Consider the following 14,223-nt stretch of genomic DNA (forward strand, 5'->3'; position numbering starts at 1 on the left):
CGCGCTTTCCTCACCGCCATCTTTATTTTCTCCCAAAGATTGAAATGTTTAAATTTTGCGTCAATATGGTAGAAACGGGTCAAGATGTGGAGGTGTGAGGGTGGTCTGCGGGGAAGGATGCGCTCTCGGTTCTGATCCATCTGGTTGGAGAAAGGTTTGTAGCTTCTTATTGATCTCTAACCACGGCAGTGGTCTTATTCGCGTACCCAAAAATTCAAATCGAATAACAGGAAGTGAATCTGGCTCCAGTCCTTCCTCCTGCATTTTGTCAAATGTGTCACTTTCAGGAAAAAATAATCATGTAATCTCCAAACCGCAGACGCGGGTGATTGAGTCTTCTTATTTTTCTAAAATAAAAAGGCTCCAGGCGTGAAGATTATTTGCATTAAGACTATTATAATCTCTCCAAATGTGGAGAAATTCCTCCAGATCAAATTGGCCAAAGATGGGAATGAGCTTAACTGCCATCCTGAGGCGGATTTTAAGGTCAGAAAAACTTGAAACAGCCCAACTTCAGAATGAAACTTTCCCTCGTTTGGGCCTTAAAAACGTATTCATCTTTTTTTCTTGTTGTTTCTAATGAGTCATTTCCGATTTGATTTGTTGTTATTTTTTTTAAAGTATTCTTTCAGTCGGTATTCTGGTGTTTTACACTGACAGAGAGGATTTCCGACATTTATAGACGCAATAAAACCATAAATTCCTGAAATACAAAACATTCTCCCCATCGCTTTCATTTTTCTCCCTCAAAGAGACGCAAAGTCCAATATAATAGCGCCTTTTCATTAAAATTTAGGCTAAGATTTAAACACAAAATGTTAAAACATATGAATTAACGTTTTCATTTCATTAAAGTCTAAAATAAAAAACAAAAAAAACAAACAAAAAAACCCAACACTTCCACAGGTACCGTCTTATTTAGGCCATAGTTTAATCCTTTATTGACTCCTAAATTTACCCCCCAGATTTTAATTTTTTTAAAAAGATAAATATAATTATAATTAATTAAATTCGTCTGTAAACCCCCGAGTTTCACAGGAGCTTGCAGAAAACAGCTCAGGCGCTTTATAATGCAAGTGGACTCGATACTAAATATTTATATTTATCAGTAATGAAAACACTTCCTCACATTTTAAAATAATATCGAATAATTTCTCAACGCATTTGATCTTTTTCTTTTTTTTAGTTTATTGGTACCTTGCTCTCAGCCAGCTACAAAGAAACCGGATCCAGAGAAGCTGTAAAACTTTATGGCCTCTTATCTGAAAGCCGTCGAGACGAAAGGAGGCAATCACCATCAAAAAGAAATTTAAAACTATTTAGAAAAAAATGTGTTAAAATGTAATCACAGAAAGAATATTTATTACTTTTAAAAAGTAGATTTTTTTAATCTTATTTTTTGCAGAAAGTGACAATAAAGACGATTAAACTAAATCACTTGAAAAAAAAGACATTTTATTGATCATCAGCGCAAATAAAGTTATTTTCAATACTTGACTGCACAAACATGAGAGCAGCTGGCTTTTATCCTTAATGTCCCCCAGTGTGAAGCTTTTCAAACTAAATTTAATATTAAATAATGAACCTTTAATAGTTTCAGTTTAGCTGAGCCAGTTTATGTTCATATAAATCAGTGAGTTTATTAGAATCACATTTTTTTCTTCCAGAGTAAAAGATTTCAATATCATGTTAACCCAGCATGCTTTTATTTTGGCACTCTGTTTGAAATAATTCATCCTCAGAGCAAAAATATTAAACATCTATCTCAGATTTATGCATCAGGTTAGATTTAATGGATAAATCTGAGTACAAAGAGTCAGTATTTAAAAAAAATACTGAGCTGGAGCTCATTCAGTGGCAGGCAGCTGGTTTGCAGGTATAAAAGCTATATACAAACATCCATGTTCATCAAAGGCATTGTGTATTTCTGAATTTTCTCTCTTCAAGGCTCTTTGTATTTCTCTGTGGAGCAGCTTCAGTGTGAGGTGAGAGCTGCAGGTCTGGACTCGGAGGGGCTTCGTGAGGTCGGCGGTCCCGCTGCCCTCACTGCCCTTTACCGTGCTGGGTCGCTCTGTGAGGGAAGCCAGGCCTCCGGAGCAGCGGGACGCACGTGGAGATGACGAGCAGGCTGCGCAGGGCGTCGGGGTCGTGGGACACGTCGTTGGTGCATCGAGGGCCTCCTTTGGAGATGCAGTTTATGGTCGGGATGCCGGGACGGGACCGGGCGTCGGTGTAGAAGCTGCTCAGAGAGTCGCTGACTGAAAACAGAAGAAAGAAGAAGTCTGAGACAAACACACACACACACACACACACACACACACACACACACACACACACACACACACACACACACACACACCACTCTGAATAGTTAATATATATATATATAAAAAAAAAAAAGAAATCTCTGTATAAATGCTATTACCATTTCCACAAGAGCCCATTGTGTTTTCTGATGTTTTAATAGCACAGCCTGATTATTTATTTATAAAAATGTTTTTAAAAAAACCCCAAAATGGGACACAGTAAATAAATGTTTTAATATTTTCATGGTAATTTTAATGGTAGATGGTAATTTTATGTAGATTTAAACACTTCTCCCGTGTATTTTAATTTTTTATGCATTTTTGGTGATTAAAAAAAAATGTATTTCTACATTTTCTTCAAGTGATGTTCATGTTTCGGAAAACAGAAAACAGCAGGAGGGGAAAAGACATTAAATTCAGTATTATTTATACATCTCCAGTGTTACAGTCGTACCAAAGCCTCCTTAGTAAACAGGAAGCAGGAGCTGGAGAGAAAAGCCTGCAGAAGCTGGCTGTTAGGCTGAAAATGAACCAGCGTTACCTCTCTGTGGCTGATCTGAGATCTCAGTATGGTTACCTGGCCAGGACGCCTGCTGGGGGCTGACGATCCGGCGTATTTCTCCCGCTCTGCCGTGGCTCTTGGACTCGCCGTTCGGGCAGCTGCGGTGCACAGTGGGCCGGAGGAAACGCTGCTGAGTCATGACGGACCCGAGCTGCTGCGAACACAGCGATAAAACGATGCCGTTTAGATTCTGTGCCATAATGATTATTCAGCACAGTGAATTATCAGTCAGGGTTATGAACTGTTAACCCACTTCATTCATTCTCCTCTGATGATTATTTTTGGCTGTTTATATATTCAAACCGCTGCTGAACCGCTGACGCTGATGTGTTTTGGATTTCATCACTTTCAGAGGTAAAAACCATCAAATTTACAAACAACCTGAGCTTTGCATGCCGAGGAAAATGTTTCTTCAACTCAAAATCCAGAGCAAAGCCTGAATAACACTATGTGTTACAAACAGACATGCAAAGAATAACGGATTAAATCAACTTGTTGCTCAAAACAACATTAATTATCATGGATTTTAATCAACTATTAATTATTATAAGAGTAAAAATAAAACGTTTTCACTGGTTCAGGCTGTTCATAAATGATAGTTTGCTGGGGGTTTTAATCATATATAATAATAAACTAAAAGTGTTCTTTTTAATATTTTAATACACTGACAAATAAATTAATCTTTAAAATAAAAACTGAAAATAAGCAGTGAAAATAAGTGCTGTTGCAGTCCTGGTGAGGAATGAGAAGCTACAAAACAATCATAGAAAATGTTCTTTTTCCTTTAATTCTCTATTAAGACTGAGGAAGAAAGGCTGACCACCTATTAAAGTTGAAAGTTAAAGAGACAGGGCAGCTGACATGATTAATTTCTTAAGATTATGAGCACTGATTTAAAATAAAGAAAGAAGAGCAGTGGATTCATTTGGCTGGAGAGTACCTGCACAGGTATGTCCTGCTCTTTAGTCCTTTGACAAAAATGTGTCAGTGAATCCAACTGAAATAAAAAAGGATGATGGCAACTGTCAGTTAATAATACTCACAATAAATGAGAAATGGTTTATTTTGCATGGACTGGTGGTCAGGCCTTACCTTCCTGTGTTGCCTTTGATGATTTCTCTGCTGCTGGGAGCAGAAGTCGTTTGCTCCCCCTCCCTCTCTGTGGCCCTGCAGCAGCTGCTGGATCTGGCTCACCACCCCGAGGTCCTGCAATAGTTTTTGCCTCTGGTACAGCACGCCGAGCTGCTCGTGGTCGCCTATTAATACCACTTTTTTCTCCTCCTCCCTCTCTTCCACCACCTTCTCCTCCTCCTCCTCCTTATCCAGATGCTCCTGCTCCTCTTCTTGGACCTCTGCAGACTCCGGAGCTGCTGACAGGCCGGACACAGGAGGCTGGAGGGGAAAGAACATTTAAATCAAATAGTTTTTATTGCTAAGATGTATATGCAGGTTTTTAAAATATATGAGAATATCATTGGTTTGCTGTACTGAAAATAAAATCTGTTTATTTAAAACTAAATAAAATGATCAAGAATATTATTTAGATAATCTAAAGAATACTCTGACAGAAAGACCAGCCAGAGTCAAAGCCATTCATCACGGACTGAAGCTGTGTCTCCCTCTTGTGGTTACATTTGGGTACTGCATCTTCAAACACAGCCTCACCAATGCTGGGTCGCAGTTAGAAATGGGGGTCGGGGCTGATGGGGCCCTTCGTGGTTTGACTCCTTCCCCTGCAGTCTCCCCCTGCGAGTCTCTCCTCCGGCCTCTCCTTTGGTAGTGCTCATTCTGCTCCTGCTTCAGACGCAGCTCCTGCAGCTGTTGCCTAAAAGAATAAAAGCACACATTTCAGAACCACTTTGAGAATAATTTAAAGTATTTAAACAAATTAAATCACTTTTTTAGCTTTATTATGGTACTCTTGTTTTAGATGTTTTTTTTTTTTTAAAAACCCACAGAGGACAAATATTGAGTGTAGAAAAAGAAACTCGGATCCTTCTGCAAGTCCATTAATCTTAATTTGAATAAATAAATAAAAACTTAAACTCCAGTGATCACTTCTGTAAAATAACCAGTTAAATCTGATAAATCTCATCCACATTTACTTATAATTGTATTATTATTAGTTTCTTTTCTTTTTCTTTTTTTAATGCAGAGAACAACTTATTTTGGTTTCCCGTCTTGTATTTTATTTTGAAACAGATTTTTGCCTGTTCACATTTTCCTGCTGTCTCCATGATGCACTCTGTCTCTACATTTTAGTTTCCTCATCTTCCATTTTTATTTTGTTAAAAAATAAATAAATAAAAAGACAGAATGTTTGTTTTCAACTTTTAAATTAGTTTTTAGGTGGAATCAGCCATTAATGTTTTGCTTTATTTATATTTATATATATATCGTGCATTTGGTTCCTTTTTATCATGAAATGCAGGAAACAGGAACTTAATTAACACAATCACAAGGGAGGAATAAAAATACAAAGCACAGATGACAAATGATGACTACCAAAATAAAACACCAAATAACAAAAGAACCAAACCACACACAGAGGTGAAAAACTCACATGGAGACACGGCTGGAATAGTAACCCAAAATACAAAGAAAGCTGAAGGTGTATCTATCGTAGAGAGATAAATATGGGACTGAGCGTATTAACAAAAACAGAAACCAGAAAACTGCACTAAAAAGACCATGGCATTGCTGTAAAAAAACAACTAAACTGTCATGAAGACAAGTGAAGACTGTTTTAGGAAATATCTGAGAAGTCTGCATGAAAGTGAGCACACAGCAGAGCAGATTTAAGCGTGTAGGTGGAAACAGGTGGTCTTCGATGTGACGATCACAGCAGAGAGCAGGATCGAACACGACGACAAACACTTGCCCTTTGAGAAATCATAGTTGTCCAGAATCTCTACTATTTGATCAAACTGCTATCTAAACTGTTGGCTAATCATAGTTAGTAGCAGGAAACGATGTGACACCCAGTTTTTCATGGCAGACACAGGGGCCTTTTAATTTAATAACGTGAGAATTACAGGCACATGCAGCGGAGTGTCATCAGCGTCTTAAAGGGAAATTTATTCCATGACTGCACATAATTTGGTGGCAGGATTACGCACTATTAAATTCTGTTTTATTAGGACAGGTTTAAATCCTTCAATTTGTTCAATTATTCCATAATGTTTGCACATATTAAATCACCCCGAGGCATGTCTGCATGTACAGCTGAGTGTGATCACACTACCGGCAAAGAAGCGACTGGCTACGTATCATTTCCAGGAGCGACAAATCAAAACTGAGATGGCCTCAACTTTTTTCTGCATCAGCCTTTCATGGATTATCTGTACGGGAGGTAAGAGACAGACCCAAACGCTCCTAAGACAGAGATGTGACCTAAGGAAGGAAGTGCTGAGGACAAAAATACAGAATACACACTAATGTAGAGCAGCGGCGAGGGATTCACAACGGAGTCGCCAGGGGGAACACATGGGATAAGGAGGACATGGCAAAGAACTGAGTAAAACTGAGGACTTACAGACAAACACAGATGAGGTAAAGAGAGAGGAAACATCTGGGGTAAAAAAGACACAGGTGAACAGAATCTAATAATGCAACAAAGGGAAACAAAACTTCACACAATGCACGTAAGACAAGGGACTAGAAAAATAAAAGAGGAAACCTAAAACTGAGACAAACACACAAAAAGATAAACACAAAGACACAACTGACTTCACAAAGCAGACACAAAAGGAGAAAAAAAAAAAAACACAGAGAAGAGACTTGGGGAACAAGAAGGGAACTTATACAACTAAACTAATTTATAAGTAAACAAAAAAAACAAGTAATACAATAGGGAACCAAAATTAATAGAAACTAGGACCCAATTGCATTAATGGTCTCAGAAAAAACTTTGAGCACTTTGTCATTACTTTCTCTAGCTGTCTTTCAATTTTGGTGCCATGACAACCTGTATGTAATAGATTGACTGATTTGTGTCTATATACAGAACACGAATATTTTCCACTTTTAAAAAGGCAAAATTAATCCACATTTGGAAGAACATATTTGCATTATTGATTCATATATTGTTATTATTATTATCATCATCATCATCATCATCATCATCATCATCAATAAAAATGATTGGATTTAGAACAAGGTCATGATTTGAGGATCACAACCACCTGAACTGGCTTCCAAAGATCCTGGAATCTGGAATATTTTAAGACCTATGTGAAACATCTACTAAGAAAACTGAAAACAATAATCGCATTTTTCTTTTACTAGTCTTCGTACTGTACTGTATTTTTGTACTGTAGTACAGTTTAGTCTGTGCTTAATTATTAGTGATACTACTTATGTGCATGTTTTTTCATCCACCTATCACAGTCTGCTGTTTTTATTTTATTTTTTTTTAAATCACTGATGTCTTGTTCTTTAGTTCTACTTGCATTTAAATACACGACTTTCTAACAATAGCTGTATCTCATTTTTGTAGCTTGCATCAAAGTATTTAAACCCAAGTTTTCAGAGTTCAGTGTGAGCACTGAACTCTGAAAACTTGGGTTTAAATACTTTGATGCAAGCTACAAAAATATATGAAGCTACATTCTTAAAAGGTTATGTTTATGTAAATGCAGTCACATTTTTCTTAAAAAGGTCACCAGAGAACCACTTAGGGGCACATTTTAGTCTCATGTTATAAGATTTTCATTTGATTATTTAAAAATTCTTTAAATGAACTGCAATCATAGTACCGTATTTTTCGGACCATAAGGCGCACGGGATCTGTGCACTGTCGACAAACGGGTCCGTTTTCATACATAAGGCAAGCCGGATTATAAAGCGCATTAAACAAAACAAAACAGTCAGATAAGTCAAACATTACTCAACTAATTCCTCTTGCTTCTTCCACTTCCATACCATTGATTCATTAATGTTGAATTCTCTGGTAGCTGCTCTATAAACACTGGAACAACAGTATATGTTGTTCCAGTGTTTTTCTAATTTTTGCTATGTAATTTTGCACTGTCCACTTTCTGCTGTAACAAAACAAATTTTCCCATGTGTGGGACTAATAAAGGTTATCTTATTTTACATCAATGACTAACCTCATATTGTGGCTGGATTATCTCAGTTGTTCTCCCCTACTGAAATTTGGTATACAGCAATTTTCCAAGTGATTGCATTTGTCAAAACAAACAAACACCGGGAACTTATAGCAAGTGGAAAAAAGTTAGCATTCATTCTCCAGGTTCACTGTGTTATGCTTTGATATGCTAACATAGCTGTGTCGCTAGCGATCACTAGCACAGCATTATATACCAGCTAGTCCAACTTCAGTAACCCTACAAACGTCACTGCTGTTTAGTTTTCTGTTTTCATTCATGTTGGAAGTGATAGCAGAGCTGTACGTTTTATTTTTGCCCAGAAATCTCTCAGTCAGAACATGCTTGGTAACATGTTTAGGTAACTAGCGAGCTAACTTTCTGCTACCTTCCTGCTAACTTCTAACTCCGTTAAATTTAATAAATTCTGTTTTCATGGATGCCTGGATGTTAAACTTAATTGTTACACCTGGTAAAGCAGCGACACTGATCATTTTTATTAAAGATAAAATAATTTACACAGTGTTCGTTTGGGGCCTGACGCGACTGAGTTTTGGACCCAGATTACTATGAGTCGCAAGGCTCCTGACTACAGTACCCATAACGCTCAGACAATCCATCAGGCTTCATAGCTTAGCAAAGTCCTAAAACATTTTTTGACAGATTTTTGAGCGCCGTGTACCACATAAAATCGTTTCGAGGTCAGTAAACACAGCCAGAATTCATAGATAAGGCCACCAGATTATAAGGTGCACTGCCGATTTTTGAGAAAATTCAAGGATTTTAAGTGTGCCTTATAGTGCGGAAAATAGATAAATGAATTGCTATGCATTTTTTAGGCAACATTCCAAATAAAATATTTAAAATGTCGTCTATTCCTTTTCCTTCATTGGAAAAAAAAAAAAAAAAAAAAAAAAATCACAATTTATCTTTAATTTAGATTTTAGTAAGTAAGCACACTGCATATTTGAATATTTGTCCAGTGTTTTATTACCAATCAGCAAACACATTTGCAAAAATATTTAATATTTGTATTTAATGTAAGTGTTTTTATTTATCAGTCAAGCAATTTGTAAGATTACATCTTGAAATGTAAATTAAAATTCACAGAGCTCATAAAAATCTACCAGCAAAGAATTCAAAATCACAAAATATTAAACTTATTATGATTTGGATCTTCACATTACAAAAACTTGATCCAGATTCTTTTTGCATTTTTTAATGTAAATTATTAATAAAAATGTATCAGTTGTAAGGAGTAAATATCTTGTTATAATGATTGTAGCCTATATGCATCTATGCCTGTATGTAACCTAATACCTCGTTACTGAGCGAGCCAGTCTGAACAAAAACTTTGCACGGACATCGTCACACATACAGTGATTAAAAAGATTTATGATAAATCCCAATTATTTATATTTTCCTATTTATTATGTTCATTTTATCATCCATCTTGCTAATCAGCTAAGTTTTTCTACCACTTGTCACAAGATGAGAAATTATTACCTCGCACAGGTTAAGCTAGAAATTTAAGTTTTTTGCGATCTTTGTGGTCTTTTTATGATAAATATTATTTTATAAAGTCTTCTCACTGTACTATCCCTTTAAATAACAGCAGAGATGTTAATTTAGTTCTCCTGCATAAATGTTAGAAGTGCTGTATGAATAAAAATTATTATTATTACCCAAGTGTCTGTATTTATATGGAAACTAGGCAGAATAATTCAGTTCTCCCTGCACTGGAGTGTTCCCTCTGCTTTCTTTTTTATTTTACTTATTTCTTTGTGTCTGTGTGGATGACTTCAGAAACGGTCTGTGCGTAACTCGCAGCACCTGCTCTTTGCTGAACTGTACTGAGTGTACTGACAGCACGCTGGAGGTACCTGGCACACTCCTCTCTGGCCTTTGATGCCGCCGTCTCGTGGAAGAGCGAGCTGCTGTGTTTAAAGTACTTGTCGTATTTCTCCCCTCCCTCTCTGGGATAAATCCTCTTGAAGCCTCCCAGGTGTTTGGCCTCGTACCTCTCCATCTGCTTCACCGTGGCTGCCTGGCACTGACGCAGCTCCTCTGACCTGCCGATAAAATACACACACGGAAACACTAACCTTCACTACAGATGTGTGGTGTGTGTGACCTTGGGAAAACTTCACACCATATCTGTTCACCGTACCTGGCCTCTCTGGAGCGGTGCTGCTGCAGCCTTTCCTTCACCTTGCGTCTCTCCTCTTTAGTAATCTTACGACGATCGCAAGCGCTCAGGTTGATGAGAACCAGAGTGTCGTACAGCAAAGCATCCTTCACCTCGCGGTCCAGCTGGGAGTCAGTGGTAAAACTTGGGGAGTGATTCACCTGGACATAAATATATTCAGACACACACACACACACACACACACACACACACACACACACACAGGTCTGAACAAATTTGGCTGAATTCAAGCTAACTTAATCCATTCACCAATTCATGTTTACCCAACTTTTTTGTAATTCAAGATCTATAAGATTTATAAAGGGCACAATGCAAATGTCGACCTCACACCCAGTTGTTGTTTCAAAAATACAAACATACCCTAACTTTTATTTTTTCTTTAATTACAGAATTTGACTGTTATTATTTGTTTGGGATCAGATGTGTTTGTGTCATTTATACGTGTCCCGGCATTCATCTGGCTCTTATCTTGGTAAAGAACTACCTTCAGAAGACCAAAGGGAATGTTATTGACTGGCCTGGAAAAAAGCCTTGAATCACATTGAAAATCTGTGAAGTGAACTTAAGACCAAGGTCTGTCCCCAGAAGACAAACAAATCTCAAGAAGCTTGGGAGAGAGACCATTGAAGAATGGGCTGGGATTAAAGCTGGGATTAATAGCCTTTATTTAAAAATAAATAAAGGCTATTTTGTCAAAAGACAGACTTTTAAAGAAAATAATATGAGTAGTAAAAAACCCAAAAGCATCCCAATAGACTACTTGAGAGACTGTATTGATTTGTGGATTAAAACATGTCCATGAATCAGGCTACCAAAGACCCAAAGACAACAAATTAATGGTATATTTGGTACAACACATGCAGAATATTTCCATTAGGCTTATATTTTAGTTAATGGAATAAAGCTTCAGTAAAGACCTGGAGATAGCTGACAGAGAAAATAGACCATAATGTTTTTCTAACCTTTCAGTCAAGAATCATACGGCTTTCCAGAACATGAGAAAGTGAGGCTGAATGAGTAACAATCACATATATGCTTGTTTTACAGTATTGTGTAACTGGTCTGTCACCTCCAACACCCAGGGTTTGAGCCGGTGATCCAACAGTACATCGAAGCCTAGGATCTCAAAGCATGCGCTGCCGGTGGTGTGGTTGGGGAAACACGTTTGGTAGTTATGCTTGAGTATGGGATGGGCCGAGATCAGAGTCTTTATGATCACGTCCTCGATGTCGCTCCACATCTTCTCTGTGCTGTAGTTCATGGACTCCAGGAGCTTGTTCAGGGCGGACAGCTTTCTGAACGGAACAACAATGAACACGGATTCTTTAAAGAGCGTTGGCGATGTACCGCATCATGCACCATCTTCAGTGTGAGCAGTATTCACCGTTTGCTCCCAGAATCCTCATCACGGACAAAATTCTCGCTGTGCTTGTTGATGGAATAGTTGGTGAGATGCATACACACGTCATCCTAATGTTAGAGAGACTAGTTACTATTTATTTAAGTAATTAAACTCACAGGAACACGTATACAACAATCAATAAAATCAAAATCAAATAAAATATGATACAAAATATAAAAAAAACAAAAACAAACAGATAAACTGACCATTTTAACTATTCTGCCAAATTCCTATCACTAACTTGGGGCTTTTATTCTGAAAATTCTCCATAGATTTACTTCCAGAGATATATGCAGAGTTAACTGGACCTAAATAAGTGTGTCTCTATAAGTCAGCCCAGGCACCGGTCAGTCCATCTTTAACAGTTCTTACCACATTGCTGAGCATTGGTTCGCTGTACTTTGTGGTGCAGAAGCGAGCCAGGCCCTCCTTGAAAATGAAAATGCTGAATGGGTCACATGACGTCACGAGCACGTAGACACGCAGGTCAAACTTGTACCCATCAATGATGAAAGGCTGAAGAGGTCATTTATAAAGAACAGAAAAAGCATCATACACTGTGCATTTTGTTGCAGGTGTTTTATGCGTTGCACCCGTTTGCTCACCCTGGAGATGTAAACCTGGCAGATCATATGTTCTCCAGGTTTGATGTCTTTACTGGATTTGGTGATGAAGATGCCTTTGCCTTGACAACCGGTGTCAGGCTTACAGATATACGTCTTGTGTTTTTTGGCCCTGGTGTAAGCATGGAAGTCGCTGTAACTGCAGTGAGATAGAGAGGATGAACACAGATGAGTGAACCTATTATCTTTTTAATTCCTAAATATTAACAACATTGTTTTGGGGGGGGGGGGGGAACCTCACAGATCTAACGTCACGCACTGGATGAGAAAGAATTATATTAATACTGAAGGTTACATAAGAGGTGTTTGAAAAGGTTTAGTGATCCTTTTTAAAATACGTGGAAGATTTAGAGCCAGAATAATAATTAAAAAAACAAAACTCCTGTTTCTGTTTTTGTTTGTTTTGTTGAATTTGTGCACTAGAGGGTTTTTTGTCTTTCTTATTTTTATTTTGTAGTTTTCAAAAATGTGGTAGATAGATTTTGGGAGGAAATAAAACAGAGTGGAAAGTGCAGACTGACTCTGCAGGAAGGCACCATGTTCTGGGGAAGATGTTGTAATCTTTGGGAAAGAGCTTCAGCATGCGGTTCATGTTTCTGGCCAGAGAATCCTTGCGGCAGATCTCGCTCATCCCCGGGAAATGGTTTATTTTCTGCAAAGACAGGTTTACACGGCATTACAGGACAGTCGCCTACAATATATATTAAACAATCAGTCACCAATTTAAAATCACAAGCACTGATCATGGAGTGTTCTGCTTGGAATTTCAGGTCCTGGCATTTATATTGCTGTTGCTTTCAGACATATTGCTCAGAAATATCAAGAGGAACATGGCAAAGAGCCCACATCTGTGATCTAGACTTCAAATTCCCCCGATCCCAACTGAGCAACAGAAGAACACACCTAACAGTGTAGCAGATGCAGTAGATGTAGCTCCAGAGCCTGAATAGTGAACCCTGTGCAGAAGTGCCTTAAACCTGCATTATTTCTAACAGCCAGCAGGGAGTGATGACTCGCACTGCAAACAGCTCAAGATGAACAGAAGTCTATGAGAAGACAGTCCTTGGCCTCATCGCTCTTTTTGGGATGGGTTTAAACAAGTGAAAGGTTTCCCAAACGGAGACGCAAAACCCAACCAGGAAGAAAAAGTAAATAAATTTAAAAAATCTAGAAAATCAAACATGCAGAGTGACCTACTGCGGTGACCCCCTGTAAATAGAGGAACAACCCAAAGTAGCTCGTAGATGTCCATGGCTTTTTGTAACATCTGGTTTAAAAACACCACGCTGTTGATGGTAAAAACACTCAGCTCAAGACTTCACTAAACACTGGGTGATATCACAGTAGTTAGTTACATCTTTTAAACAAGTCTGATACACAGAGCTCCCACCCCACAACCGCTACCAAAGTCCCAGTGCTAGACACCAGCGCACAACTCCAGTGGTGTAATATCCATGCTGCAACAGGCCAGAAGTGTTTTGACAACACAAGAGAAACCTAAATAATATTAATGTAGGCTAGCTAATGTATGATAGATAGATAGGATCTCGAACAAATCTACTTTAATAAATTACTCATGGTCAAAGAGAGTCAGGCTGACTGCATCGAATTACCCAGTATGATGGCAAATTGAAAGCATGGACTGAAAAAGGACATGTACATCATCATTTCATTGGTAAAGATATTTAGAAAAATGTCATAGTTTGAAGAAACTGATGAATTTTCCGCTTCACAAATACAATCACACATTTAATCAATAAATAATCAAATGAAGCATCAATAATCTTTTCTGATGATGGCAGTGATGGAGGTGTTAGGTTAGTTAGGTGCATTGATTACCTGGTAACGCTTCATGTCCTTAACACGGTCTAGAGACACTGAGCAGTCGGTCCAGAACAGCGTCCAATCTTCACCGTCCATCGCCTCTCTGAGGCCGTATCTACGAGCAGCTCGCCACACTGTGACAAATCAAGCATTTAGCATCTTAACAGCGCTCCATCTGTTTCCCACAGG

At 38.1% G+C, this 14,223-nt stretch overlaps 1 protein-coding gene and 1 long non-coding RNA gene across 4 annotated transcripts in view; one reads left to right on the forward strand and one right to left on the reverse strand.

Moving 5' to 3' along the window:
- On the forward strand, positions 1–2,417 carry LOC146664022 (uncharacterized). Its single transcript, XR_014913087.1, has 2 exons — positions 1–154; positions 1,948–2,417. It is a non-coding gene; the product is annotated as an uncharacterized LOC146664022 (long non-coding RNA).
- ttll6 (tubulin tyrosine ligase-like family, member 6) overlaps positions 2,044–14,223 on the reverse strand; it is a 21,176-nt gene continuing 8,996 nt past the window's right edge. For 2 of the 3 annotated variants that reach the window (XM_085417008.1, XM_085417006.1), the window contains exons 6-18: positions 14,050–14,168; positions 12,732–12,862; positions 12,193–12,349; positions 11,960–12,103; positions 11,570–11,655; positions 11,255–11,480; positions 10,147–10,325; positions 9,860–10,048; positions 4,534–4,693; positions 3,961–4,260; positions 3,809–3,865; positions 2,884–3,022; positions 2,044–2,282 (exon numbers count right to left, since the gene is read on the reverse strand). In XM_085417008.1, the coding sequence (XP_085273134.1) occupies positions 2,044–2,282; positions 2,884–3,022; positions 3,809–3,865; positions 3,961–4,260; positions 4,534–4,693; positions 9,860–10,048; positions 10,147–10,325; positions 11,255–11,480; positions 11,570–11,655; positions 11,960–12,103; positions 12,193–12,349; positions 12,732–12,862; positions 14,050–14,130 (2,088 nt within the window). In that variant the 5' untranslated portion in view covers positions 14,131–14,168. The remainder of the gene's footprint in view (positions 2,283–2,883; positions 3,023–3,808; positions 3,866–3,960; positions 4,261–4,533; positions 4,694–9,859; positions 10,049–10,146; positions 10,326–11,254; positions 11,481–11,569; positions 11,656–11,959; positions 12,104–12,192; positions 12,350–12,731; positions 12,863–14,049; positions 14,169–14,223) is intronic. The other variant, XM_085417007.1, reaches the window with a different exon arrangement.

Source organism: Rhamphochromis longiceps, linkage group LG8, assembly GCF_057381845.1.
Source record: "Rhamphochromis longiceps isolate RC_006_pf linkage group LG8, R_longiceps_female_GT1.1, whole genome shotgun sequence".
NCBI classification, from domain to species: Eukaryota; Metazoa; Chordata; class Actinopteri; order Cichliformes; family Cichlidae; genus Rhamphochromis; species Rhamphochromis longiceps.